At 39.9% G+C, this 25603-nt stretch overlaps 2 protein-coding genes across 22 annotated transcripts in view; one reads left to right on the top strand and one right to left on the bottom strand.

The window, feature by feature from the left end:
• Positions 1 to 20400, top strand: part of LOC148225207 (uncharacterized) — a 109028-nt gene extending 88628 nt beyond the window's left edge. For 4 of the 15 annotated variants that reach the window (XR_015804486.1, XR_015804511.1, XR_015804487.1 and 1 more), the window contains 2 exons: positions 18817 to 19086; positions 19495 to 20400. Coding sequence is in view for 6 of the 15 variants with exons in the window: in XM_088167176.1 (XP_088023302.1) it covers positions 9938 to 10012; positions 18817 to 18944 (203 nt within the window). In the remaining 9 variants the exon portion in view is untranslated. Of the gene's footprint in view, positions 1 to 9937; positions 10013 to 11595; positions 11677 to 18816; positions 19087 to 19494 lie in introns of all 15 variants that reach the window. The other 11 variants (XR_015804493.1, XR_015804522.1, XM_088167195.1 and 8 more) reach the window with 7 other exon arrangements.
• STAC (SH3 and cysteine rich domain) overlaps positions 1 to 25603 on the bottom strand; it is a 79351-nt gene that overhangs the window by 29778 nt on the left and 23970 nt on the right. For all 7 annotated transcript variants that reach the window (XM_088167134.1, XM_014891670.2, XM_088167124.1 and 4 more), the window contains 3 exons: positions 23723 to 23996; positions 2961 to 3061; positions 736 to 817 (listed from right to left, as the gene is read on the bottom strand). In XM_088167134.1, coding sequence (XP_088023260.1) covers positions 736 to 817; positions 2961 to 3061; positions 23723 to 23885 — 346 coding nt within the window. In that variant the 5' untranslated portion in view covers positions 23886 to 23996. The remainder of the gene's footprint in view (positions 1 to 735; positions 818 to 2960; positions 3062 to 23722; positions 23997 to 25603) is intronic.

Here is a 25603-nt window from a genome sequence, read left to right as displayed (position 1 = left end):
AAAGAGAAACTTAGATGAAATCCTTGTAATTAAATTTTTTAAAACTGCTGACAGTAACAATGCAAATGTGATCAGACAAGCAGTTTTAAACTGACTGCCTAGTTTTAGCTTTGATTTTTTGCACTTCCAGGTCTGACTGGTTAGAGTACTAGTCGAGAAAAGTATTTTCCAGAATAAACTTAACTTCTTCATTTCAAAATGTTACTTTTCAGAAATTTGGCATTACAGTGAGAAAAAAGTGGCCTTTTAAGTACTCAGACAATGTGTAGACAGGATCAATAGGGAAAAATATAAGGAAAGTAAAAAATATGGATGAAAAAGAACAGGAAGCTAGCAGCACCCCTCAGAAGCCAGACCAGTGATTTGAGTACCCCCTGCTGTTTTGATCGCCCTGTCTTTTATCTGTTTCTTCCTAGTTCAGATCCTCATCTCAATATTTCAGTATGTCTTCACTTCTAAGCTACCAACCTTGATTTCAGGTAGTTGTTATCATAAACAGTGTAATTGCTAAGAGGTATGCATACAGGGTTTTGAGTGAAACACACAATGAGCACACCCTCTCCTCTTCCAGCTTCATATCTTTGAAGTGGTCCTTTCCTGAGATGGCAGAAGGGCATCCAGTCACTGAAAGGAGCTGGACAGCTGTTGAGGGTAAATACTATGGCTGGGAGTCTGCCACTGCTGTTGCAGAGGATTGCCAAAGGAAGACTGAATGGAAAAGCAGTCAACACCTACCAATAGGCATCACTTCTTTGATGCAGCCAAACTGTTCATGAATGAGTAGTGGTGAGCTGTAGTACCGTCGAAATCCCTTTGGCTGGAGGAAGAAAAAGCAAAAACAAGTGAATCAAGGCATTGCTTGCCTTGATTGATGAAGTAGAAATAGCCTCAGTTCTTTGGTTAATGGTGGAACATTGTGGTGAGGCTGGAAATTTGCCTCCTGTTGTTCAAACTGTGAGGTTTAGAGATTAGATGTTTATTTGATTTTTGTCCTAGAAAAATCCAATTTCTTATATTTATGTGGAAGAAGGGGGTCATTTTCAGCTTTCCTTTTTCTTTTGTTTTACACAAAAGCAGCACTAATTAATTGCAGCAGAAGTGCTGAATCATTAGAGGTTCTGGGAAGTTTCCCTCTCCCTGTCTTCTTACATAATGTGAATTTGCATTGTGTTGTATTTGTTAAATATGAGACTATCTTTCCCCATTCTAACTCCAAATCCTCATGTTCCTACATATGCACATGTCAAACCCAAGGAATTTAGAACCTTTCTATAGGTTTTTCTAACGTTTACTGCTGACTGACTGCAGCTTCACTGTTTTGTTTTGGTTTGTTTTTTCCCTTTTTCTTGTAAGGTCCAAAAACTCTCCCAGATATTCCCACAGTGTCCAGTAGAGAAATGCATCATAACAACTCAAGCTATATTAAAGAATACCATAATATGGCAAATAATGGTGCCTATATCATTCTAAAAAATGTATCTCGATTCAGGCAAATGCTTAGTACTCAAAATGAATGCCTCCAAGTCATTGGAATTTCACGAATGGTCTCTCCAATTTCTAATGTCTGCAGGCGGTGAGAACTTCTAGTCACAGTGAGAAGTGAGGAAGATTTGCAGAGATGTGCATATTTTCCATATCGTCTGTTCAGTGTACATCAAAATCTGATAGACAACTAGTTCTTCAGGTAATGAGCTGCAGAAAAGATTGAAAAAGACTGAGAGGATTGATAATCTTGGAGTCTTATAGGAATAAATTCCAGATTCTTCAGCCTTTGTTTACCCCCAAGCTAGATTCAGACAGAGCATCAGCATGAACTCACAAAACTCCTATGACTTTGCTGTAAATTTAGTCTCTATTTTTTTTGTTTTTGTAAGCTAGTAACCACAAGAGCTGAGGCTGGAATCAAGAAATGCATGAATCAATTAACATGAAATAATATTTGCCTTGTCCAGAGCTTGTCATTCAGCTCTTCACAGACCACATTCCTATACCAGAATGCCTCATACTGGAACTATGATCATGGTTTAGATACACAAAGACTGGCCTCAGCGATATAAACAACAATAGCTTTCAGTAAACATTCTTAGACAGAAAAGATCTTTCCAGTGAAAGGTGGGGTTTGTAGAGCTTTTGAAGTCAGTGCTTGCATTTTCCCATCACTTAACACAGTAAAAGTGTTAGGTTTTACCTTATAGCTGTCTTAAGCGCCTTCAAGTTGCAACAAATCTGAGAACATCTGAAACATGAATCTATGTATTCACTTTTCATATTCCAATTGGCATTTTTCCAAGTTCTTTTCCCAAAAGTAACCAAAAGGAACCATATTCCCTTAACAGTCAACAAGGTGGGTTAGAATTCTCTAAGACACAGTGTACTGCCTTTGACAGTCATGAGATTTTGCTGCTCAGAAGGCAACCCAGGCACTAAAGTGCTGTGTCCATACAGAGACAGGCTCTTCCCAGCCTCTCCTGATGAGAGATTGCTTCAAACTCTGTAGTGTCTTACTGTGAAATATCCTTTGGTTTTCTTTTTAACGTGAATTACTTTTTTTTTATTCAAGCCCTAACAGTGGAGAAAACAATAAAACATATTTTGAAAGATTTGTTAAACCCTACTGAAATACTATGATTAATTTATAGCATTGTTTGAGAGGTTTACACTACAGCAAGAAAAGTTGAAATCAAGGCAATTAATTCTGTTAGCTAGCTAAATTTTTATTCTGTAACTGTATTTTAACATCCACAAAGCAGACCAGATTTGTGATTTGATTTTGTCTGCATTCTTGTGCAGCAGCAGCAATTGCCCAAGTTGACAACAGGGCACCACCTGACTTCACTTTTCCCACCTCACTGAAGTGATCTGGTGTGGGTTCTGCTAATGCAGAAGCTAAATGCACACCTGGGGCTCAGGCACACAAAAGAAGTGGCTCTAGCACAAGCTGGCCTGTCCTGCTCACTTACCAGCTTGCCCATGCAACGCTGCTGTCTGATACTGTCTGCACACTTGTGGTGGATGCTCATCTTACAAGCCTTACAGCGCAGTCCGTGCTTAGCATTTGTCCCTGTGAAATACACAGGAAAGATTGAGTTAGACAAAATCAATAGTTTCCATCCATTTAAACAAGTGACCTGAAAGAACTGATGGGGTCAGTTGCAGTAGAGCAAATATTGACAACATTCTTTGCCTTACCTACTTTTAAAAATGCACATTGGCACACCCATTTTTTTTACAGCCTCTCAATTTTAGGAATTTGTCCCCCAGGCTCTTTCCCAGGCTGTTGCTACCTTTAGATATATATTGGATTATGCTCTGCTATATGCTGATCTGACCAACAGTATCTCTGCGCCACGAACACCAAGCAAAACCCCTTTGAAAGGTCTCGGCATGGCTGTGCATGGCTGAGGGAGCCACTGAAGGAGCACCCAGGCTTTGGAGCAGCTCTGGGGAGCTGGACCATCAGTGGAGGCCCAGGTTTTGTGGGTGAGAGGTAGCTCCAGTGTTGGAGGTTGAATTATTCCCTTTTCTTTCAGTGGAATTTTCTCCCATTGTTATGCTAAGTAATTGTGGCTACACCTTGAAACGACAGATAATGTTCTCTCGAAGGGGGGTGGCTGGAGGGGGAGGGGAGGGAACCGGAAAAGGAAAGGTGGGACGGGGGGTCTGGAGCGGGGGACTCTCTCTCGCTTGGCTCATGGAGTGGGAAGACAACCTGGGCTCCGCTCTGGCATCTTCCCCTGCCATCCCAGCACTGAGATCCACGCTCCCTGCCTTTGGACATCGCTCTGCTGCTCTCCCATCTCACCCTACTACCTCCGGACACTCTGCTGAGCACCACGACCGACACCGTGAGGGGGGAGTCACTTTCCCCATCCCCTCTCACCCCTGGGCCGCGGCCGCCATCACCCAGCCCTCTTCAACTGCGCGGGACCTGCCCTGCCCCCACAGCACCGGTAACAGCACAGGGAGACGGCCTGCGGCCAGAAGGGACTGGAGCGGAGCTAGACTGTTCTGTTGCCAATTTTTATAGCTGTTGTTGTTTTCTGCCTTGTTAGATACCAGTAAAGAACTGTTATTCTTATCCCCATATCTCCTGCCTGAAGGCGTCTGAATTGGACCTAAAATAATTAAAAGGGAGGGGGGTTGCACTCTGCATCGCAGAAAAAGGGCTCCTGCCTTTCCTTAGACCATACCTGTCTTTCAAACCAAGACATCCAGGCATGTGTGAGAGGGTTAACCCTTGCCATCACCCACCCACAGGCAAATACATCCCTGTTTGTGTGGTTTCTTTTTCCTGCATAGTTGCACTGGATTACTGTGCTGTGAGGATTTTTTCAGTTGTAGTTTCTTTTCAATTACACATGCTCGAAACAATACTGACAATTGCTCTGAGGGACTGCTGCTCTCACCATCGTGGGCCAGTGCTCAGAGGGTGCAGGGAGGGCTCCTTGCATGCCCCTGAGTGGGGCAGTGAGGGTGCCACGAGTTTGACCGCGCTTTCCTTTTTTGTTAGTGGAAAAGTTATGTGTCACAGGTAGGAGAGCTACAGCAGAAATTTTGCTTTAAAGAAGCAGAATTCTCCCACTAGGCCAAATGTAGTTCTGCATTAGTTTCAGTGAGGACCTACTCTTAAATGACAGACCCAAATCTACTTGCTTCCAGGCAGGAACAGTCACATTTATTCATCCAACCATAACACTTCCTAAACTACACAGAAGCAGTGACACTGCAGCAACTCTATCCCTACAGGACTGTGTAAACAGAATGAGTAAACAAGGTATCTGTTCATTGTATCTACTGTGAGGATGAGTATGAAACAAGGTAATAAACCACTAAACACTCTTAATATTTTAACCAGCCCTCATTAGTTAGACATGATAAATATTAGTCAGAAAGATCCCATATCTGAAAGTACTCGTTTAGCTCACTGGTTATTTGAATAGTCAACACCATGTACATGCTGCCAGTTTCATTCAGCAAAGTGCTACCTCAGAAAGAAGCACTTCAGGGAAGGTTTCATCAAGTTGGTGCCAAAACCCAAGCCTTGTGTTCCACTTGCAGAGGAAGGGGTGTCTGGAGTGGCCACTTTCAAGCCAGATAAGGCAGGCTGAGGTAGCCACGGGTTTTTGCAATGAGCTAGGCTCAGATGTTTCAGCTGTGTGTTTCTTTTAGGACAGGGAACTGAGATCCTTCCCACCTTCCTACAGGGACTGCTGGAGAGATAGGAACTGAGTGGGGTTGAGTGTGTGGTGTGCCCCAGGGACTTCAAGGGAGTGGGGTCAGTGCCTGGTCCTCACTTATTGCTCCTTTCAGCCACATTTCATTATGTGCAGCCATCCTTTCTATCCTCTTTTCTGGGGTATTTTCCCTACCAAACACAGGATTTCTTAGAAGAACACATGTCTGTTTGTTTGGTTTCTATTTCCTGCATAGTTGCACTTGGATTAGTGTGCTGTGAGGATTTTTTCAGTTACAGTTTCTTTTCAATTACATGTGCCCAAACCATTATTGACTTCTGCGGCTTTTTGCTTTTATTACTGATGATGAAATGCTGAATCACCCTTCCTGGCGATCAACAATTGGCCCTGAGAAAAGAGTAGTTCCCTCACAGTTTTTCATTATATATATAGGGCAGAATGAAAAAAGGAAAATGACAGTTGTCCTATGCAACACACCAGTGCTTATACCGGATCTAATTCTGCTCTCATGCTCGTCTGTACCAAGTTACTCCTAAGACTTAGCTGTGAAAAGGCAGACAGTCTCACAGTCCTTCCTGCTGGCTATGTTATGCTCTTCCAGCCATTTTACTGTTAACTTTACAAGGTGGATATTGGTCCTTACATGTTATAACCATGTGATCACAGAAGATACACATTTATCAAAACATCTGTGCCCCCAAATGATGGGCAAAATGCATGTGAAGCATTTGTGTTGCTTCCAAAAATCAAACTCTAACTTTTTCAGAACAGAAATCTGTGGTCATGTGAAAATGAGTAAGACAATGACAAAAGAATAACACTGTATTTCCATTGCTGAGTGCCGTATTTTTATATCTGAGTAGCTAAGTAGAGGCTTCAAAGAGAAGTATTTCAGTCACACACTGGAGTTTATAAGAAGTCTTTGTAAATCAAAATGAAATCTCTGTAACTACCAAAAGCTCCAATCTTCAACCTATTTGCAGTTCTAACTACTTGGTTTATGGTAGGGCTACCTTGGGAATAATTTCCTTGTGTCTCCCTGCCTCTCAGTGAGGAATAACTACGGAGCTTGGAGAAGAAGCATTTATGCTGTACTTATGCTTATATCATATCTCCATCTTATACCATATCTCCAGTTCTGAAAATGGCATTTCTACAAGACATGTATTTTTTTCCCACAGAATAATTCTTTCTTCGGTTTCTCTTCCCCATTACACTAAATCACTCAGAGAACCATGGCTAAGCTATTTCAAAACTAGTGCATGCCAGGAATCAGATAATTGCATACTGGCAATGTACCTGACCAAAAGTTCCTGGGATTCAGAAATGAGGCAAAATCACAGCTCACATCACGGAGAAGAGATTGCATTTAGTACTGGTGTAAATGAGACCACGTTTTGACTCATTGCATCAATTTCTGGCTTCTCATTTATGCAAACTTATTGACCTTGCAGATGCCTGAATAGGGCAGGTTTTAGGAGACATCTGGTAGTTTGAAACAGTGAAAAAGCAGGCAGAACATGGATCTTGCAAGGAAGTTATTTAATGCTGAATGAGTACAGTGAAAGTTCTACAGTCATTCACTGGTATAAGATAGTTATTTCATTATGCCTAAAGTACTGGCACAGGATATAGCAATGTGTTGAAACATTATTTTCCAGTAAGTTCTGAAAATCATAAGAAAGGTAGGAATTTGGTCTGAACATACATTAAATAATATAAAATAAGTGATATTAATGACTCTTTAAAAAAAAATTGACCATGACAAAGATAGTTACAATAATAGCAACAGCTGTGACAACAGAATAGGGCAGACTATTTAAGGATAATTTTTTTTCACTTCCATAGGGTACCAGCTGTTGTTTGAAGTTGAAAGCCTCTCTGTGGTGTGCTTATTCCCACTAGGTTAATCTTTCTGTGGATTGAAACATGGGACAGAGGAAGGGTAATGAGAGAGTTCACATTTGAGCTGGTTACAGCACTGTCTGGAAAGTGCAGTGTTCCAATTAGTGAAGCCTTGGACACTAACACAGTCTCCTCAGGGACGTCTGCTGAACACATACTGATGACCTACAAAGCTGACCATCACCGTCTAGGCTGTTCCCCTAAATTGCTGATGGCTTGATTGCAGCCTACTTTTAGTTTATGCCCACCAGCAGATATTCCCCTATTTCCTTAAAGCAAAGCTGGAAGCTACTAATACTCACATACAGTAGTCACTATTATGTCTTAGCCCACCTGGAATAATTTCAATCAGTGATGGATCAGAAATACAGGAACTAAAGGCTTAACAATTAAGCTCCACTTGGAGTAACCTAACTACTTTTTTTCTCTGGTTTTCATTCAAATGGGGAGTAGACTAACAGCTTTGATAGCTTTGCTATTACCTTCAAAGAGTAATCACCCCCCCCATCTTCTTCTACAAAGACCCTTTTAAGCTGGTTGTTAAATACTGAGCAGGATGAAATAAAATTCTACTCGGTTGCTTTTTGGTTTCTTTGCTGTCCGGGGATGGTGATTTTTACTATTTTTATTCAAGGGACACTACTATATTCACCAAATAGAGCAGACAGTGCTTGATGAATGGGCAGTTCTATTCAACATTTTTTACTCTCCTCAGTCAGTGTGTGTCTTTAAGCATCATCTCTTGAGTACCATATTAGCCTTTTTCCAAATACAAAGTGGTTAACGGCCTCCTGAGCTTTCTTATGGGCTCACTGTCTTTGTCTCTTGCCAAAACTTGTATGAGATGGATCTCATTTAGGGGACTAAGGGGTAAAACTGTCAGAGGTTGCACTAATATTATTTTGGCCCACATGCTGGTGATTAAAGTTATAAAAACCGCAAACTCTAAAAGTGGGGTTTTAGAATGGAAAGTACTAGATATCTTCAGCTGACTCACAGTATCCATGAACACTTAACATGTCTTCTTCAGTGAATGAAGTAGTGTCAATATAGTAATGAAATTCATATAGGGTAAAAACACACAGACATTTGAACAAATGTCCTTTGTGTCCTAATCATCAATGTGCCAACTATCTCCAAGTCTGTACAGGCTGGTATACTTTTTCAAACAAACAAACAAAAAAAAGGCAAAATTGATAAAAGAAACAGTATTTCACTGGAAAACAAGAGAAAATTTCAGGTCAGAATATGGAGTAGCTCTTAAATAAACTTACAAATTAGGTTCTGCCCAGTCATTTTCTTCAGATATCAGCTAATGTATCCAGTGACCTAGGTCTGGAAGGATGCACTGTTTTGAGAAGCAGGTCATGTTTAATAACACCTCACTAGAAATACTCTGTGACTGGGTCAGCTCCCCTTTGAATATCTAAACCAGTGGCTAGGTTTTCCAGAACAGTCATGCAAAATTGAATCTTAAACTGTTCTGATAATATGACCTTAAATACCACTAAAAGGACACACTGCATCGCTTTTGTAAATTTAAATCTTTTTTGGAGGAAGCCTAAATGGAAACAGAATATCTCAGTATAGGTGAATAGGAAATATTTGGAGGCAGAGAAAGACAAAGGGAACGGGGCAGAATCTGATTCCATCTCTTTTTGTCTGTCCTACAAAAGCATTTTAGTAACTACTGTGCATTTCAGGAAAGTAGTATTTTTCCTAAGGAATGCAAATGACAATCTGCTTGTTACACACACAAAAAGGGAACCTGTATCATCCTCTTAGCCAGTACAGCTATGGCCACAGCACTGTTGGCTGATGCTTTTTGCCTATTGATCCAAGTTTCAACATAAGATTAATAACTGGAGAGGAAGAACAAGCACTGCAGCCTGGAGATATTTCAAAGAAAACTGCAATTGTTAGTAACAACATGATGTTATGCTGACTGTAAAAACATAACTATATTAGGCACTTACACCAAAGTGGGGAAAAAAACAAAAAGGAGAGGATAAAAACATTCAGATCTATTAAAGAGAGAAAGGGGAAGGGAAAGAGACACAGAGAGACTGTCACCTCCAGCTAATGTAGCTATGACCAAACCACTATTTTTTATTATTCCAACTGAGAGGAACATACTGATCAGAAATTGTTTTGATTTAAAACTTTCAAAAATAAATACATTTAAGATTACATAATTTCCCTAGCACTTCAACTTCTGCTGTGGGAGGCTGATAAAAATAATGAGTGCCTTACCCCTCTCTCACGAAATGCATTTACAGTTGTCACCAGAAAGCTTCATCCATGCCAAAAATGATGGGAAATGGAGAACTTTAAGCAAGCTGGACAGTATTGCAGCAGCGAAGGGTTTAGGATGTCACCTTAAAGAGAGGAAATCCCTGAAATGGGACTGGTGCCTCTGCAGTTATCTCTAAGCATTTGTGCACTCTACTCTCATGCTCCCTTCTTAGTTTTTAATTAATTGGTTTTGTGTAAAAGCTCTGATGCTGAAAGAGATTACTATTTTAAATAATTCCTCTGTAGCTGCTTCATGCCCCTGTGGCTGGCTGCTGCTGGACAAGTGCTTCTCCTTCTCTTGCTCTACCTCAATCAAGAGCTGTGAGGAGATCAGAAAATGGCATTTTCTACACGAGACATGCAGATCTTTAAAGTTAAAAACCTTGAGTCTAATTCATCCAAGCCACTTGCTCTGTAAGAATGAGCTGGGAAGTTCTTTTCTCACCCTTCCTCAGCCTCCTGCCTCCCTGAGTGCCTTCTGCCACCTTGGGAACTATGCTCGGTCCTAATGCCTGGCACCCTTCTGATTATTTTATTTTTAGCTCATGCTGCCCCATCACTTTCCCCAGGTGACATTTTAGAGAGTATGGAAGTGCAGATCCTCAGCTGTTCATCAGGTAAGTCATAGACCAAAGCTTGAAAACAGATTTCCCCAGCCACACTGGAGGGCTGAACACTGGAAGTTATTGCTGTCTGATATGTGATTGAGAATTCAAACTGATGGACATAAATTTACTCTTTAGTAATAAGATTTTTTTCTTTATTAAGTTGTGGGTTGGATTTTTTACAGTTAAATCTGCCAGTTCAAAATGTACAGTGGGTGTATTACATTTATAATTTATAGAAGTTATTATAATTTTATTATTTATATAATGTATTATAATTTTGGGCGCATTAAATTTATAATTTATATAAATTATAAATTTATAGAAATAAATTTATAATTTCTTGGGATGAGGTACTCTACAGAGATGTCCAGCAACATGGAGCTAGAGGAGAAACGTCTGAACTTGGGAGCAAGCTGCCAGGTCTTGACCTGGTGCCTTGACTGCCTGAAATGTCCTGTTCCCCTGAGTCCACCTTGTGTCACTCTAAACCAAACAGCATGTGGAGAGAAGCTGGAGCTTGAATATTTATGTTCTGTAGAATAGGACTCGATATCCAGTCATGGTACCTATCCTGTCAAATGAATAAATTTTATATTATATGTCACTGAGAGGTGTGGGTCCATTCGAGTGCCTACCCCAGTTTCTCCATAACAATATCCAAAGTTTAAATAGTAAGAAAAGTTGCATTACATGTAGGCAGGCTACAAAACAATGCACAAAATGAGAACTGAGCTCCTAGTGACATAGTTTTCTTTAGAAATACATGCTGAGAAAAAAATGAGGCAGTATTAGGCAGTATTAGGTTTTTCTACAAGACTGCTATAGGGATGAAAAATATCCCTGCTAAAATAGTATTTTAAAAATTTGGCCATAAGAATTTTTTTTAAATGCACTTTTCACATATTCAGCAGCTTTGCTATAAAAGTCTATCCCTGAAAGGAAATATCCACCTCCTCACTTCTTAAAATATCATCTCAGGTTTTTGATTATCTAAATGTTAATTAGGATGCTGGAACACCATGGTAAATAAACTAACAGCTATTATTGAAAGATAAAGTCCCCATCCCCTAAACACTAAACATGCTAAATCATGTCTAATGTTCTTTGCTCTGAACAAACTGGAACTGATATGTCAATACCTACTTTTCTAGATAATTTTCAAGATTGATGAGCCTGTGCTTATAGGTCTTTGAACTGGGCTGCTTTGCTGAGAAGGAAAATATTTCAGAAAAGATAGGCGTAGATTTGCCTGTGGGAGGTGATGGCACTGGAGCTGAATAGGACAAGGGACCATGGAGAAATTAAACTTGATGTGTTATCTCAAATGAAGACAAGCAGAGATAAATTCCTGATCTTGGTCTCAGTAGTATTAGTAAACATAGTAACTCTTCTTGAGGTGAAGATGATGAAATTTAGATTTCAAACAAGATCTCCATTTTGACAGGCTCAGGTTATTTGCACCTGTGTTCTTACATGCTTTGTAATGAAAAGTTATCAGTTGTAGCCTTTTTTTCCTGTGTTTTGAAATGCTTTGAAAAAGCAGTTGAATTTTGTAAGGCTGCTCACATGTGCCAAAACCTTTATCTTCCAAGGGTCTTGTACCATTACAGGAGTTGGAAAACAGAAACAAGGAATCTGAAAAAAAACTATGATGTGAAATGAAGACCAGAACGGTGAGCTTGCTGAAAATGTGGGAAAAGAATTACAGAACAAAAGAAGACCTGCTCAGCAAAGGGATTTATTGTCCTTTCTCCTCTGCTAATGGATTTTTAATACAGCCTGTTGTTTATGTGGCTCTTTCATCATCAATGGGCTTGAAATGAGAGACTGTCAGAAGACCAGGAAAATCAATTATAATTATAAAATGTTTAGTAAAAAAAAGCCCCATAATATATATATAGCTGGTTGTTCACTGGCATTCTGCTGTTTCAGACTTTCTGAGGGTTTGGGCTCTTTCTTCCTGAAGTAAAACCACTCCCTCACCAGTGCAAGCTCCCAGTGTTGTTGCACATCTATGTTAGCACAAACTGACTGGCAGTGCCTGCAGTAATGGGCCTTGCATGCAAAAGTACTGATGTATGACTTACCAGGACCACAATTCCTCTTCCTCCTTTTTCCATTTTACAGTAGCTAGTGATGGAGATGGTAAATGGAGCAAAGAAGATAACTACATGTGGATAAAATCTAGTGTTTGGTCAGGATTTGGCCACACACGCAGATTTTCATTCCAAAGCCATTTCTTACCTGGGACCACACATAGCTAAGGAAGATCACCAGAAGCTACAGGTGTAATTGACATCATGATTTGCTTGGACTGGAGGGAATTCAGGGCACCACCATAAGTAACTGGGTAGTTACACCACTTTGGTGGGATTAGTTTTCAGGGTAGTTATTTCTACAGTTAGTCACAATGTGCTTCTATCTTTCAGAACTTTGTAATCACATTTTATAGCAAAATGTGTGTCAGTTTCTTTTCCATGTGGAAAATATACAATCATAGAATCAATTAGTTTGGGAAAGACTTCTGAGATCATCGATCCAACCCATGACCTAACACAAGCTTTTCAACCAGACCATGGCACTGAATGCTACATCCAGTCTTTCCTTAAACTCCAGAAGAGTGACTCCGTCCCTTCCCTGGCAGCCCCTTCCAATATCTGTTCCTGTTTTCTGTAAATTCTTCCTGATTTCCAACCAATGGAAAAATATTCAAGTAAAACCTTTCACACTAAGTGCAGGTTGGGGATGGGGTGAGGGGTGGAGATGGGTTTTTTTTTCAGAAATAGTTACCAATTTCAGTGAAATCACACAGGTTGGGCAGTAAAAACACTTCATTTACAACTGGCATCTACTCAAAGAGGTAATCTCAGTCTTCTCTGTTATAACCTGAGAGAATTCATTACTTGACACATTGCAGAACTGGCATAAAGCACATCTACAGGTACACGTCCATGTGGCACCAATTACTAATTAAATGAATAAGAAAAATTTCTGTCAAGTGATTGTACAGTTTATGTAGCTCAGAAAAAGCAAAAAGAATATTACCTGCCCAAGGGTCGATCTGGACAGTGAAAAAAATGGGGACATTAAGCTGAAATTTCACTCTATCTCTAAATACTTAAATCATTAATCAAAATCACCAAAAATCTGCTTTCTAAGATTTTGTCTACCACATGAATAATTAAATGCATCATTTATAAACTGTCCATATTTAGACAGTATTTGCATTGCCTGAATTCCCCCTGGATTCCAGTAGGAACAAACCAAGACAACACAAGCCATAGATTTTCTCATTTACACATGTGCTTTGCACCAGCATGGCTACGTGGTTTGTTGTCCAAAAACTAAATTAACATCAATCATAATTGTGCTACCACTATCAGGGGTAGGGAAAACCACAGGTGCAGCAAAAGGCTTGGCAGGTATTATCTGTCTGTTGTACAGTGTACAAAACTATAACATATAACAAAAGTCCAGCAAAAAGCAGGTCATTGTGTCAGAAGGTACTGCACAGAGCTGAATGTCAATACGGATATAAAGATTCAGGAGCTGTCATAGGCCAAGAACAGCTGAAATTGTGAACAGGAACAAGCAGCAGGTAACTGCTGTGTAAGTGCATGGGTGAATGTATGAAATGGAACCCCTGAACTTTCAGACAGGAGGCTGCTACTTGCAAGCTGCAACCACTATTAGCTGCTGGAAATGTTGATATAACACTGACTAAACAAAAGCAGTGTATCCCAAATCCTCCAATTAATAAAGAGACAGAAGACCAGAGCACTAGTAAAAAGGCTGGTCATGTGCTATTCTTATGCACATACGTTATTTAGACTGGAGGAACTGTGAGCTTGGTTTCCAGAGAGAAGATCTGATGCCAAGAAACGAGTTTGTGAGAGGAAGAAGTGGTCTCAGAAAGAAGGGGGCCAAAGGTGAAGATCCTGGCCTGGGGAGGTAAGTGCAGAAAGATCCTGACAATGAGGAAGCCATGGACATCAATGTTGTACATCAGTGATGGACATTCAGTGATGGACATCAATGCCGGGGGATGCCCAGATGGGCATCTTCAAGCCACATCACAGGAGGATAAAAAAATTACTTTTTGCCCAATGTCACTAGTAGTGACCCCTTCATGCAGGGAAGCGGAGACTTAGGGAATTAAAGGCTGGTGGAATGGGAAGAAGTTAGTGTGAGGGCAAAATCTGTAATGTCATTGTTTCTTCAATAAAACCTGGTACCCAGATGCTCTCCACATTGGAATTTTTTACTGTGTAATAAACATTGCAAGACAGAACATCTCACCTTGCTGCTGCAAACAGATGTTATAACCTGATACAATTCATTACTTGGTACATAGCAGTACTGGCCTAAAAGCACACCTACAGCTACACTTCCATGTGGCACCAATTACTAATTAAATGAATAAGAAAATCTTCTGTCAAATCATGGATACAGACAACTCCCTGTATGTTATAAAGGAAATTACCATGACACCACAATTTTCAACATGTTATTTTCAACTGAGCATGTCTTCAGAATTAAAAGTCAGGATCCATGTGTTTGCAGTATCCTCCCGTGTATAACATAAACTTATGTCAAAGAAGAAAACAGCTCCAGATTGTGTATACCTGGAAAACTAAAATTTCAGCAGTTCAGAGAAGAGCATTGGCGAAGTTGTGGTAGCTTGCATTCCTATTACCAAAGCAGAAAAACATGCGATGATCCATGTGAGCCACAAGGATCTCTGCTCTCTGAGACATCCTTCTATATTAAGGACAGCAACAAGCGAATGTGGGCAGGCACTTTACTCTACATGATGGCAGTGTGCTATTTCTGCAAAAGCATTTCTGTTAGGTGCCTCATGTTAAGATTTCTGAAACTCAGAGTAAGGTAAAGCTTCTAATAATTTTGCTTCTAGAAAATGCTTTTTTCAGATATTCAGCATTGTAATTATCCACATAACAGTCACACTCTGGTAGATAAGGACTCTAATGAGAAAAATAATATTTTTACAAGAAAGTCAGCTTTAAAGAAGATGCATTTAATTTGCTTACCCATAAGACACCCAGTATTCCATGTGAGCTCTGGAAAAGTACAGAGCAGGACATAAAAACCCCACTTGCATTCTGCTTCATCCCTTGGCCTTTAAAAAACCTTGAGCTTGCCATTGTGTTTTTCACTAGAGCTGGTAACAGGAGCAATGATACCAGAAGCCTACTCACTACTGAGTAGAGTGTTTGGTGGTTTTTAATGTAATTCTTGATTAAAAATCACCATGGCTAACATAATATTAAAATATTAATTGTAGATGTTCTAGAAATGCTTATTGTTTTCCATCTAATTAAACAGCAAATGTTGGTCAACATTTTTTAAAGTCTCTTCTGACTGAGGATTAACTGCAGTTTCATATCAATAGCAATTTTCCCCAAATTAAAGTTATCTGCTTGAAAATTATCTGCTAACAAATGTGAAACATGTCTGATGCTGTTCAAGGGCAGAAGAGAATTTAAAATATATTTCCACCCTCTTTTCTCAGCTAAGCAGTTCCTGATTATCCAATTAACCAATAACATTCTTGCCTCATCTCAGAGGAGGAAGTCCTTTCAGAGGATAAACAGACTAAGTATTTTCTTTTTAATATTTGCTTTAAAGTATTTTTAACTCTTTGTTAACAAAGAAAAATAATAATTTAATACAGGGATAATGTGTGGCTCCCCGAAGCTTTTCTACAAATGTGGGGCTGTATGAATTGGATACTTTTTGTCATGTTTATCAAAAATAGGAGTAGAAGTAGATGGAGCACACTTACACTGTGCATACTATATGTGCTTCTATGTCTTTACTTCTGTTTATTCCCACTTTATTTATTTTAACAGACAAATTATCCACTGTTGGGAAATTTTGGAGAGTCCAGATGATATTACCTATACCTGACTGGTCTATAACTAGCAGTTAAATGCATATTGTACATTTTAGGTAAATTAGTACTTCATATTTCCATAAGACTTTTGTTTGGCCCTTCTTACAGGGCTCCACTCAGAAGTGGGAAGGTCTATGCTTATGGAGATTTATAAACTCAAGAAAGAGATTGTAGGATTAAGCTAGGCTCAATTTCAATCTAATAGGGCAAAATGATTATTTTACACCAGTTTTTAGCAGATGTGTGTTAAAAAAATACAATGTTTTTGTTTGCCCTAAACCTTACTGCAGCAGAGAGAGATGACTTAAGTGTCTCACTCACACTGACTCTCAAAAGTGCTAGAAGATTTAGGTGCCCAGAGCCATTAATTGTTGTCAACTGAAACAAAGCATCCTAAATCCAGGAGTAAATTTAGTGGAGGGGATTAGGAGGTAGACGCAGGGATAGTAGACCATTTAGTAATATATGGGATGGCACCTGATGCCAGTTATTTAGAAGGTTACACAATGGCCCATTTTCAATAAATCACAGCATGACTGGGTTTGGAAATGACATCTGGAGATCATCTAGTCCAATCCCCTGGTGAATCAGGTTCTACTAGAGAAGGTTGTACAGGATAATGGCTAGATGGGCCTTGAATAGCTCTGTAACATGAAACCCCACAACCTCTCTGGACAACCTGGCCCAGCGCTCTGTAACTCTCAGACTAAATAAGTTCTTCCTCATTTTCAGATGAATCTTCCTGTTTCGGTTTGTGCCTGTTGTCCCTTGTCCTCTCCCAGGGCACTACTGAGCCCCGCTTCATCCTCTTGCAAACCCCCCTTCAGGCACTTACGATCATTGATGAGATCCCCTCCCAGTTGTCTTTACTCCAGGCTGAACAACAACAGCTCCCTTAGCCTGTCCTCTAAGCAAGGTGCTCCAGGCCCCCAAATCATATTTGTAGCCCTCCACTGGATCTGCTCCAAGAGCTCCCTGTGTCTCTTGCCCAGGTAACCCAGAACTGGACACAGCACTCCAGAGGAGGCCTCAACAAGGCTGAGTAGAGGGGCAGGGTCACCTCCCACAGCCTGTTGGCAAAGCTTTTCCTAATGCACTCTGGGATACCATTGGCCTTCTTGGCCACAAGAACACTGGCTCTTGGACAGCTTGTTGTCCACTAGGACCTGCAGAGCTGCTTTCAGGCAGGTCAGCTCCCAGCCTGTACTGGTGCCTGGCATTATTCCTACTCAGGTGCAGGACCCTGTATTTGCCTCTGTTGAATTTCTGGAGCTTCCCCTCCATACAACTCTCCAGGATGTCCAGGTCTCACTGGATGTTAGCACAGGACTCTGTACCACTCCTCCTGGTTTTGTAATGTCAGTGAACTTGCTGAGGATACATCCATCCCTTCATCCAGGTCATTGGTGAATGTGTTATACAAGACAGGACCTGGTACCAACCTCTGGGGAACATCACTAGTAATGAGCCTCCAACTGGACTCTGTCTCTACCATTCAACCAGTTCTCAATCCACTCATCCAACACCTCCTGAGTTTGCCTACAAGAGTGTTATGTGAGACATTGTCAAAAGACTTGCTGAAGTCAAGGTAGTCAACATCCACCACTCTCCCCTCATCTACCCAGCCAGTCATGTGATCATAGAAGGCTATCACATTGGTCTGGCATGATTTCATGATTTTTCATCACAAATGAAAAAAAAGGAGTCTGGCTTCAGCTGCTTTTGAAAGCTTCTTTCCATAGGAAAACTCTTAATAATAAACAACACAAATTTTTTCTGTAATAGTAATAGTGTCTCCGGAGAATAGATGTGGGAAGGCTTGGCTGTGACTACACAAGCCCTGCTCCAGGGGTATGTCTCCCTCGCTGGAAGCTCTTTACCCTTCTTTCCAGAGGACAACTCTTGTTCTGATGAAGTGGCGACACAAACCTCTTTCCTCAAGGTCATCTATATTGGGAGATGCTAGAGAGACTAGGAAGAGTGGGGGCAGGACTGAATGAATAACATTATTTTTTCCTTCATCCTGCAAGATAAAAAAAATGCCTTTTGTTTTGTTTTGTTTTTTCCAAGATCTCTGTCAAAAGAATCTTCTAAACTACTATAGCCTTGGAAAAAGTCAGTTACAGTCATGCTTCCAAGAGTACTTCTATTTTTTCTTGCTGCCAGGAAGTGCTAATCAATCTGTGACTGTTTACTGCTCCTTTGTTTACCTCGATAAAGCTGGATATAGGCAGGTTTGGACCAAACTAGAATCCTTACTTCATGAAATGAGGCAGCAAGCTTAAAAAGAGCCAAGCGTATTTTTTAAGAGAGACCTGATCAGACTGGACGCAGAAAGCACTGTGTCATAGTTCCTGCAAAATTTTTCTATATTTAATAAACATCCACATAAATTATAGTTATATAAACACCTCCTCTAACCATGGAGGTTTTCCAGTACTTATTAGTTGCAGTTACTGATAGTCTAAGAGAAGTGTTCAAATGCAGGATTTAACAGAAAAGGGGAATCATAGCTTCAGTCTAGACCTCTTTCCTTATTCTTGCATTTGAGAAGCTTGGTCAGTTTATCAACTTGGAGCCTAACTCTCTAGAGGATTTTACAATACAGTTTTGGGGGTAAAAGCAGTTGAAAGTTCTAGCAATCAGAACTGCACAGTGAAATACAGGCTGCTTTTAAAAGATGAAGTGAGAAAGAATTATTAATGGTACTTTTTTGGCTGTCTGAACCTCCAGAATGACTGGCCAAATCAGAATAGGCGGTGGTAGGAATGGGTCAATTCTGAAGGAATAACACAATTTCACTGCTTAAGCACTATTGATTAATAGACTGAAAGGAAGATATGCTACTGCTGTGTTTTGGTTTTATCTTTTTTACTTGTTTCTTTGTTTTCCACAGGTTTCTCTAACTGCAGTCTGGTTAGTTTCCTGAGAAGACAAGTACTGAGCTATTTACCTCCAGAGCTGCAAAGGTCCAGAGAATCTGCATCCAAACCAGAAATCTGTTTGCCCCGAGAATACCTATAAGTGCATATATCTCAGCTACCTAAGCCAGGGGTGGCGTGACCCAGAAGAACATGGTTTTGACTGTTACTGGACATTGCAGACCACGATTTTTTCTGGTCTTCCTTCAATTTGTTCCAGGCAGACTTCTAACAGGTTCTAACAGGTATGCAAAAAACCCCTAGGTGTTTGATTAAAATTCTGTGCCATAGTTGAGGTTAAGAATGGAGTGAAACAGTTAAGAACACTTTGGAAACACAAAGAATGATACAATATAAACAAGCAGATATTTCTTTAAAACACAGCTTTGAAAGATGGACTTTCAAGTAATATATTTTTTAAAGCAAAGTGCCTTACTTTTTTTCTTACTTTATATTTGACTTAGATGGGAATACATTAATTGCATGTAATATGCTTGGAATATGTGGGAAATAACATGTTTTCCATGTGAATCAGCACAGGAAATGATCTGCAAATGAGTAAAACATTGAGAATTCTACAGATGGAGGTTTTTCTTAAAAAATACACAATATTTTTCAACTATAGAGTACTGACATCATGTTTTCTTCAACAGTGAAGCGTCACAGAGATGATTGATGACACACCAGAGACTGAAGAAGAGCAAGAACTTCCTTCTGACCAGCATAGCTTAAGACTGTAATCTGATGCAACATTGATTTAATAGTATCTATCATTGCTGGTGCCAGGCAGTTTTGTCTCCCTTAATTTGCCATTGCCAAGGCTTACCATATTCTCACTAAACACAAGAAATGGTAGATAATACGATGCAACTCAGAGGTATCTGACTCGGTTTTCTTTTCACTGTGATGTAAAATAAAAACCCCATAAAACCAGTGTCTCCTAAATTATGATCTAACAAGACGTTCCAAAAGGCATTTTGATTTTCCCTTGCTGGGGTTAGATATTAAAATAGTGATAAATACTACTACCAAACCCATCAAGTTAATGGTTTTCTAAGATAGAAACTGTGAGAGGATGTTCAAGGGTGTTTAGGAAAATATGTAGTCCTCCATGGAGCTGAACCCTCAGTCTTAAACTTATTCTAGGCACTCACAGTGGTAAAACAGTGAATGGGAGAAAGGAGTATGTAGTCTGCTCCAACACACTATTGATTTGTTCTGAAATTTTGTGAATTATTACTGTTGAATTCATTATTAGAAATGATTATTTTATTGGAGAATTAGCTGCTGTAAGAAGGCCCCATTAATGCAAAATGGATTCTGTATGCACTCTTCAAAGCTCCCTCAAATGTGAAATTTCCTCCATTATTTAATTTGAAAGAAAATTACTGCTTGTGTATCAAATTTTTCTTCTGTTTACTGAGGTGGAACTTAAGTCTCAATCTAGTACAATTAGTAGGACCACTCCAACTCCTGCATTTAAAGTGAGGTATGAAGCACACTATTAATACTCTTTTTTCTTTTTTGAAATCAAATCAATAAACAGATTTTCTTTTGAATATGTTGCATTGCACTCTGGGATGCATGTAAAACATTTGAAAGAGTAAGTTTACTGATATATATATATACTGATTATGATGCCTTGGGTTTTAGCTTTTATATTTTTCAGATTTTCTGCTGCTTAGTGTGTAACTCTGAAACTTCATGTTAGGTGCTAGTAAGTTCTCTTCATAGGGTAGTTAGAAAAAACAATGTCTTCCCAGCTAGAGAATCAAGGACAACTCTTACCCAAAAAGCATAAACAACGGCAAAGGGAAGAGGGCAAGACAGGGGGTTGAGACTTCATAACCTGAAGCTGTGGTTGGACAACTGACCCCAATATGTGGATGAACCACTGCATCCCAAAGGCAGTATTTGGCTCATAGTGCCCAGGAATCAAAGAGGGATGATGCACATATTTTTTATAGTAAGATAATGTTCTAAGTTCTTTAATTTTGCTGTGGAAAGAGCAGCACAGGAAACCTCCTGTCTGTGCTCCATGTGTCCTGCTCACTTTGAAGCTACAGACAGATTCTGCCACATGAGTGAGACTGAAGCAGTCACTGCACGTTCATGCTGTTCACTGCTCATTACGTTGCTGTGTACCAAACAGAGCTGCTTAGTTCAGAGAGTGCCATTTAAGGTTAACCTGGAATCATTCTTGGTGGCAAAATTGAAACCATCTAAAGTCAAGATACAATTTTCCTGGAATCTTTCCTCCAGTCTTCAAAGCATGTAGCTGTCTTTGTCTTTATTCTCATCAATGAGGAATTTAAAGTCATAGACTCATTACTGTTAAGTGTAGCTGCCTGTGAAAAATGCAAACAGAGAGAACAAATAGGCTCCACGTTTCAATCATAAATTCAGAGTCCCTGAACAGAAATGAGGCTTTTTCAGTCTGTCTTTGGGAGCAGGCTTGACAGAGTTTCCTGAAAGCTGCCTATTTTGCTTCTCTATTCCTATAAACTACAGCTGCATAACCTATATGGATTAATTGAATGGCAAACAGTAACATTGAGATCTACCAAGCTGCTTAAAATACAATACAGCAAAACCAGGCATGACTGCAGAAAGGTTCAAAGAGAGAAGATGGCAGGAATAGAGAAGATGTTTATCTTTGAAAATCAGGGCATCTATACTCTAAGGCATCTTAAGGTAATACTCTTAACATCTTTTCTGCCTTACCTCTAAACAGAGATGAGGTGGAGGAGGCCAGAACTATTCACCTGACTCAGACTGCCACCAGACAAAATAGGTCACGTTATTTTCTTCAGCAATTATAAAAGGCTTCTTTAGCTAATGAAGTGGCCAAGATATAGAACAGAAAAACAAAGCCCTCAGCAGAGAGAACAGAAAAAAGTTCAGAAAGCACAGGGGATTAAAGCTGATGTTTCGATGCTTAGAGCTGTGCTTCAGGACTTTCCTATTCCAGGCGGACACAGATTGCCCAGAAAAGAAGGACAGGAGTGTTTATGAACTGGATTTACTCTCTGCAAAGTTTGCTGTCAGCAATAATCTGTCATGAGCAGCAGTATTTTGAAACACTACTACTGAGTCATGCAGATTTGTGATGATATTTATGTCCATACAACTTCAAAAGAAGCTGCCAGAAATTCAAGAAACTTATATTGCAGTATGTATTTGTGAAAGTAAGCTTTGATAGAACATCCATCCACATTACTGAAGCAGACAAATTCTAGGCCTTTTCCCATATATAAACTTATTTCAATTAACCGCTCTTCCAGACTTCCTGTCAATTCCTGGACTGTGAACTTCCCTGATACTGATACTTTACTGCTTCTCTTTTTTATTTATTTTACCACTTTAAGTAAAAAGAAACCTTAAAAGACAGGAAAGTGACACCAAAAAATTGTGATTAAAATTCCTTAGTTTCCTTGGATTCAGTACAGCTGTGAAGTGTGAATATAAGTTAATTTATGGAAGCAAGATTGTCTTGCATCAATTTTAATGTTCTGTAGACAGCTGCCTTTTCAAAAGACCACAAATTCCTCACACGAGTGGGGAGCACTGAGCACCCACATTTGAAAAATGATGATCAGTCCTATTAGCATCTTTAAAGAAATTACCATACTGTTACCTAAAAGGCAGTAACTTCCATGCCAAGGGACTAAGTTTCTGACAGTGAGCTATTCAAATTACAGACATTGAACTCAAAGACCTGTACTACTTCTACATGAAGCTAAATCAGTGTTTAGCTCCTTGTCCTGCCAAAAAGCTTGGAAATTGTGTCTCTCAATTTCACACTGGTAAATTGCCACTCAATTTACTCCTGCTCTACTGTGCTGGGACAAGTAGATGGTAAGCAGGAAGACCAAATCATGTGTATAACACTAGCCGCAAGGATGTGAATTTCCAGGATCATATTTCTGAATAGCAACTCCTGCAGCTTCCCACTGTGGTGGCCATGCAGGCACCACCAGGCACTTGCACTTCTCTCTTGCTCTCTCCTTGCAAAGCCTCATGGATGATCTGAATGGATGCTGGCTTTTTAGGTCTTCACACTGCACTGAAAATTACCTTACAAGCAGGGCTCAGCAGAGAGGTTTTTCCTGCATACTAAAGACAGTAACAAAATTATCTCCTGTCTGTCAGTCAGTCAGTCCCTCGCGAGAACTTACATACTCATGGACATCTTCAGAGAGCAGATAAGCGTATCTTTCAAACACATAAAGTAGTGCAAGGTTTGTGCATAGGAGGGATCAGGTAGAAGAACCCCAAGAAAGTCTGCAGTGTAAATTCGGCTGGTATATTTGGTTTTTGACCTAGTCTCCCAAAATATTCATCCTAGATAGCCAAAACTCACACCCATACAAGCAGATAAGAGGCTACCACCCAGCAGATGCTACTGCTTGTCCCTTAAGTGACTAGTGGGACAGCTGGGAGAGGTAGGTATGGTCACCACAGTGAAAGGGAACTGAGGGTGATGCAGGGTGTGAGGGCAGACATGAGGAGAAAGTGAGTTAAAATTACTGCTGTGGGAAACAGTGAGGACAGTGGGCACATTTGCAATATGGATTTCTGCTGCTTCTAGTGTAGCATACAACTTGTGCTTGGTGCTCAGTATAACCTGAATGACAGAAGAGTTTGATTCCAGCTGAATCCCTCACCTGTAATTTGTGATAACAATATGTGCCTACAGGGCAAGACATCTGTCAACAAACGTAGAACTTGTGTTAGCCTGTGGCAGATACGACATAAATCCACAATGTCTCTGCATGAATATTCTCAAGGAGACATCTGGGCTCACAGAAGTTAGAGAAAGGTCATCCTGCAAGTTCTAGCATGGACACACAATGAGATTTAAAACAAAATGTTTCTTACCAACAATCATATGGTTGCAGACATCACAGAAGGTTGGTTTTTTGAAGATGTGCTCCTGGAAGATGTGAGTCTTGTTTTCTGGCAGCTGTTGGGCTCTGGTGGGCGAAGATGCCTGGCTCTCTGAGTTGGGGAGTTGCCCAGTGCTTGTGCTCACCTCAGGCATCAAGTCTACTTGCAGTTTCACATCACTATTAGTCCTCTGGAAGAAATTGTCTGCACTTTTACTCCGCAAGCTTTTCGTCTTGAAGGAGAGGGATCGTTTCAGTTTCTGAAGCTGCAACAAATAAACCAGTTATAACTACTATTTTTTCTACTCTAAAAGCAATACAAGGCTCCTGATTGTGGGGTGTGTTGCTGCTGAGTAAATCTCGGAGCTTCTGTCAGACCTTGAACCACCTGAACAATAAAACTGACTTTAAAATTTAACTAGCAATTTCTGAGCAAAGAAAACACATCAGAAAACAATCTACCCTACATATGTTTTCTGATGGATGATAAACTTGATAGTCCTAATGAATGCTTCTTTTGGTCTTTATTTGCAGATATGACAGTAAAGATGTATTGCTGCAAGATGTAGGCATTAGAGAATAGACACTTTGTATTCAAGCATGAGGGAACTTAGAGCACTCATCCTCTAAAAATACTTAGTCTGTAAAGCCATTACAAGAATAGCTGTTAAATGGTAGTACATGACAAGTGAATTCAGTAAATATATTTGATATACTTATATTTCTTGACTTTGGCTGAAAAAGATTATATGCATTTTATATTAAATATATTTTAGATTATATACATTTGATTAGTTTTGACTAAGAATTCTACTTTTATTTATTTTTTTAAGGACAGAAGTCTTAACAGCAGTAAAATGTAATTAGTAGGCCAATTGATAGTTAATGCATTCATTAATACTAGTTAACACACATTCACATGTGTTCTTGTAGGTTGTATTGTGTGTTGATTGTCAGACTATCAAGCACCACAATAAGGCATTACTAAATTAGAGTTATTAACTCACAGTCTTTATCTGTAAATGCTCTTGTGCAATATCAGCCATCCTCTCTTTTTTCATCCTCCTCCCTAATTTCGTATAAGGCTGAGAAGGGTACTGGCTGAGGCATGGAAATGATTAGGAAATTAGCCACATGAATTTGCGGCTTTGTCAGCTCCAACATCCCACAAGGACAGGCCAGGTAAAATGAAAGCAGGCTCTGAGTCTGCTTTGTGTTTGCCCTCTGTGAAGTGCAATAATTCTGTATCACCTTTCACTCAGCATTTTTCAAACCACTGCAAAATAATTTCAATCACCACTGCTATTCTCTGGGTGACTGCGATGTAACAACTGAAATTTTCCATGCCACTTAGGCCGTCTGTGGTAACCAGCAGGAATGGTTTATATTAGAAACTGTTTATGTTAGAAGCAATGATTATTTGGAATCATCATTCACACTAATATAAAGGGAGTTTACATGCTTTCCCAAAAAAAGCATAGAACTGGTATGTCACGCTTCAGAGTACTTGCTCTCCCTAGATTCTGTTCCTGATCCATCCATTTTCTTTATGATGTAGCTGACAGCACACTGTTGGAGAGGAAAGTCGAGACACTCTGAGGGGAAGTCTCTTTTCCACCTTCAGGAACAAGCAGCTTGTACCTGGAGAGGGAGACACTAGCTCTCTACCCAATGTTTCACAATAAAATCCCAGAGTCAAGTAAACAGACAAAGAGCTGCTGCTTTTGGCTTCAGTTAACAGTGTTTAGGTTTGCTACACGGAAGCAAACTGCATTCTACTTCCTGAGCTGTTCGTCCACAGTGGCTTTGGGAGTAGGGAGGCATCAGAGCCTGGGGCCCATCCCACATGTACCTCTCCCACCTGCAACTCCTT

Source organism: Sturnus vulgaris, chromosome 1, assembly GCF_052056855.1.
Source record: "Sturnus vulgaris isolate bStuVul1 chromosome 1, bStuVul1.hap1, whole genome shotgun sequence".
Classification (NCBI taxonomy): domain Eukaryota; kingdom Metazoa; phylum Chordata; class Aves; order Passeriformes; family Sturnidae; genus Sturnus; species Sturnus vulgaris.
The sequence above is the reverse complement of the archived record's forward strand: the minus strand, read 5'-3'. Positions and strand labels throughout refer to the sequence as shown.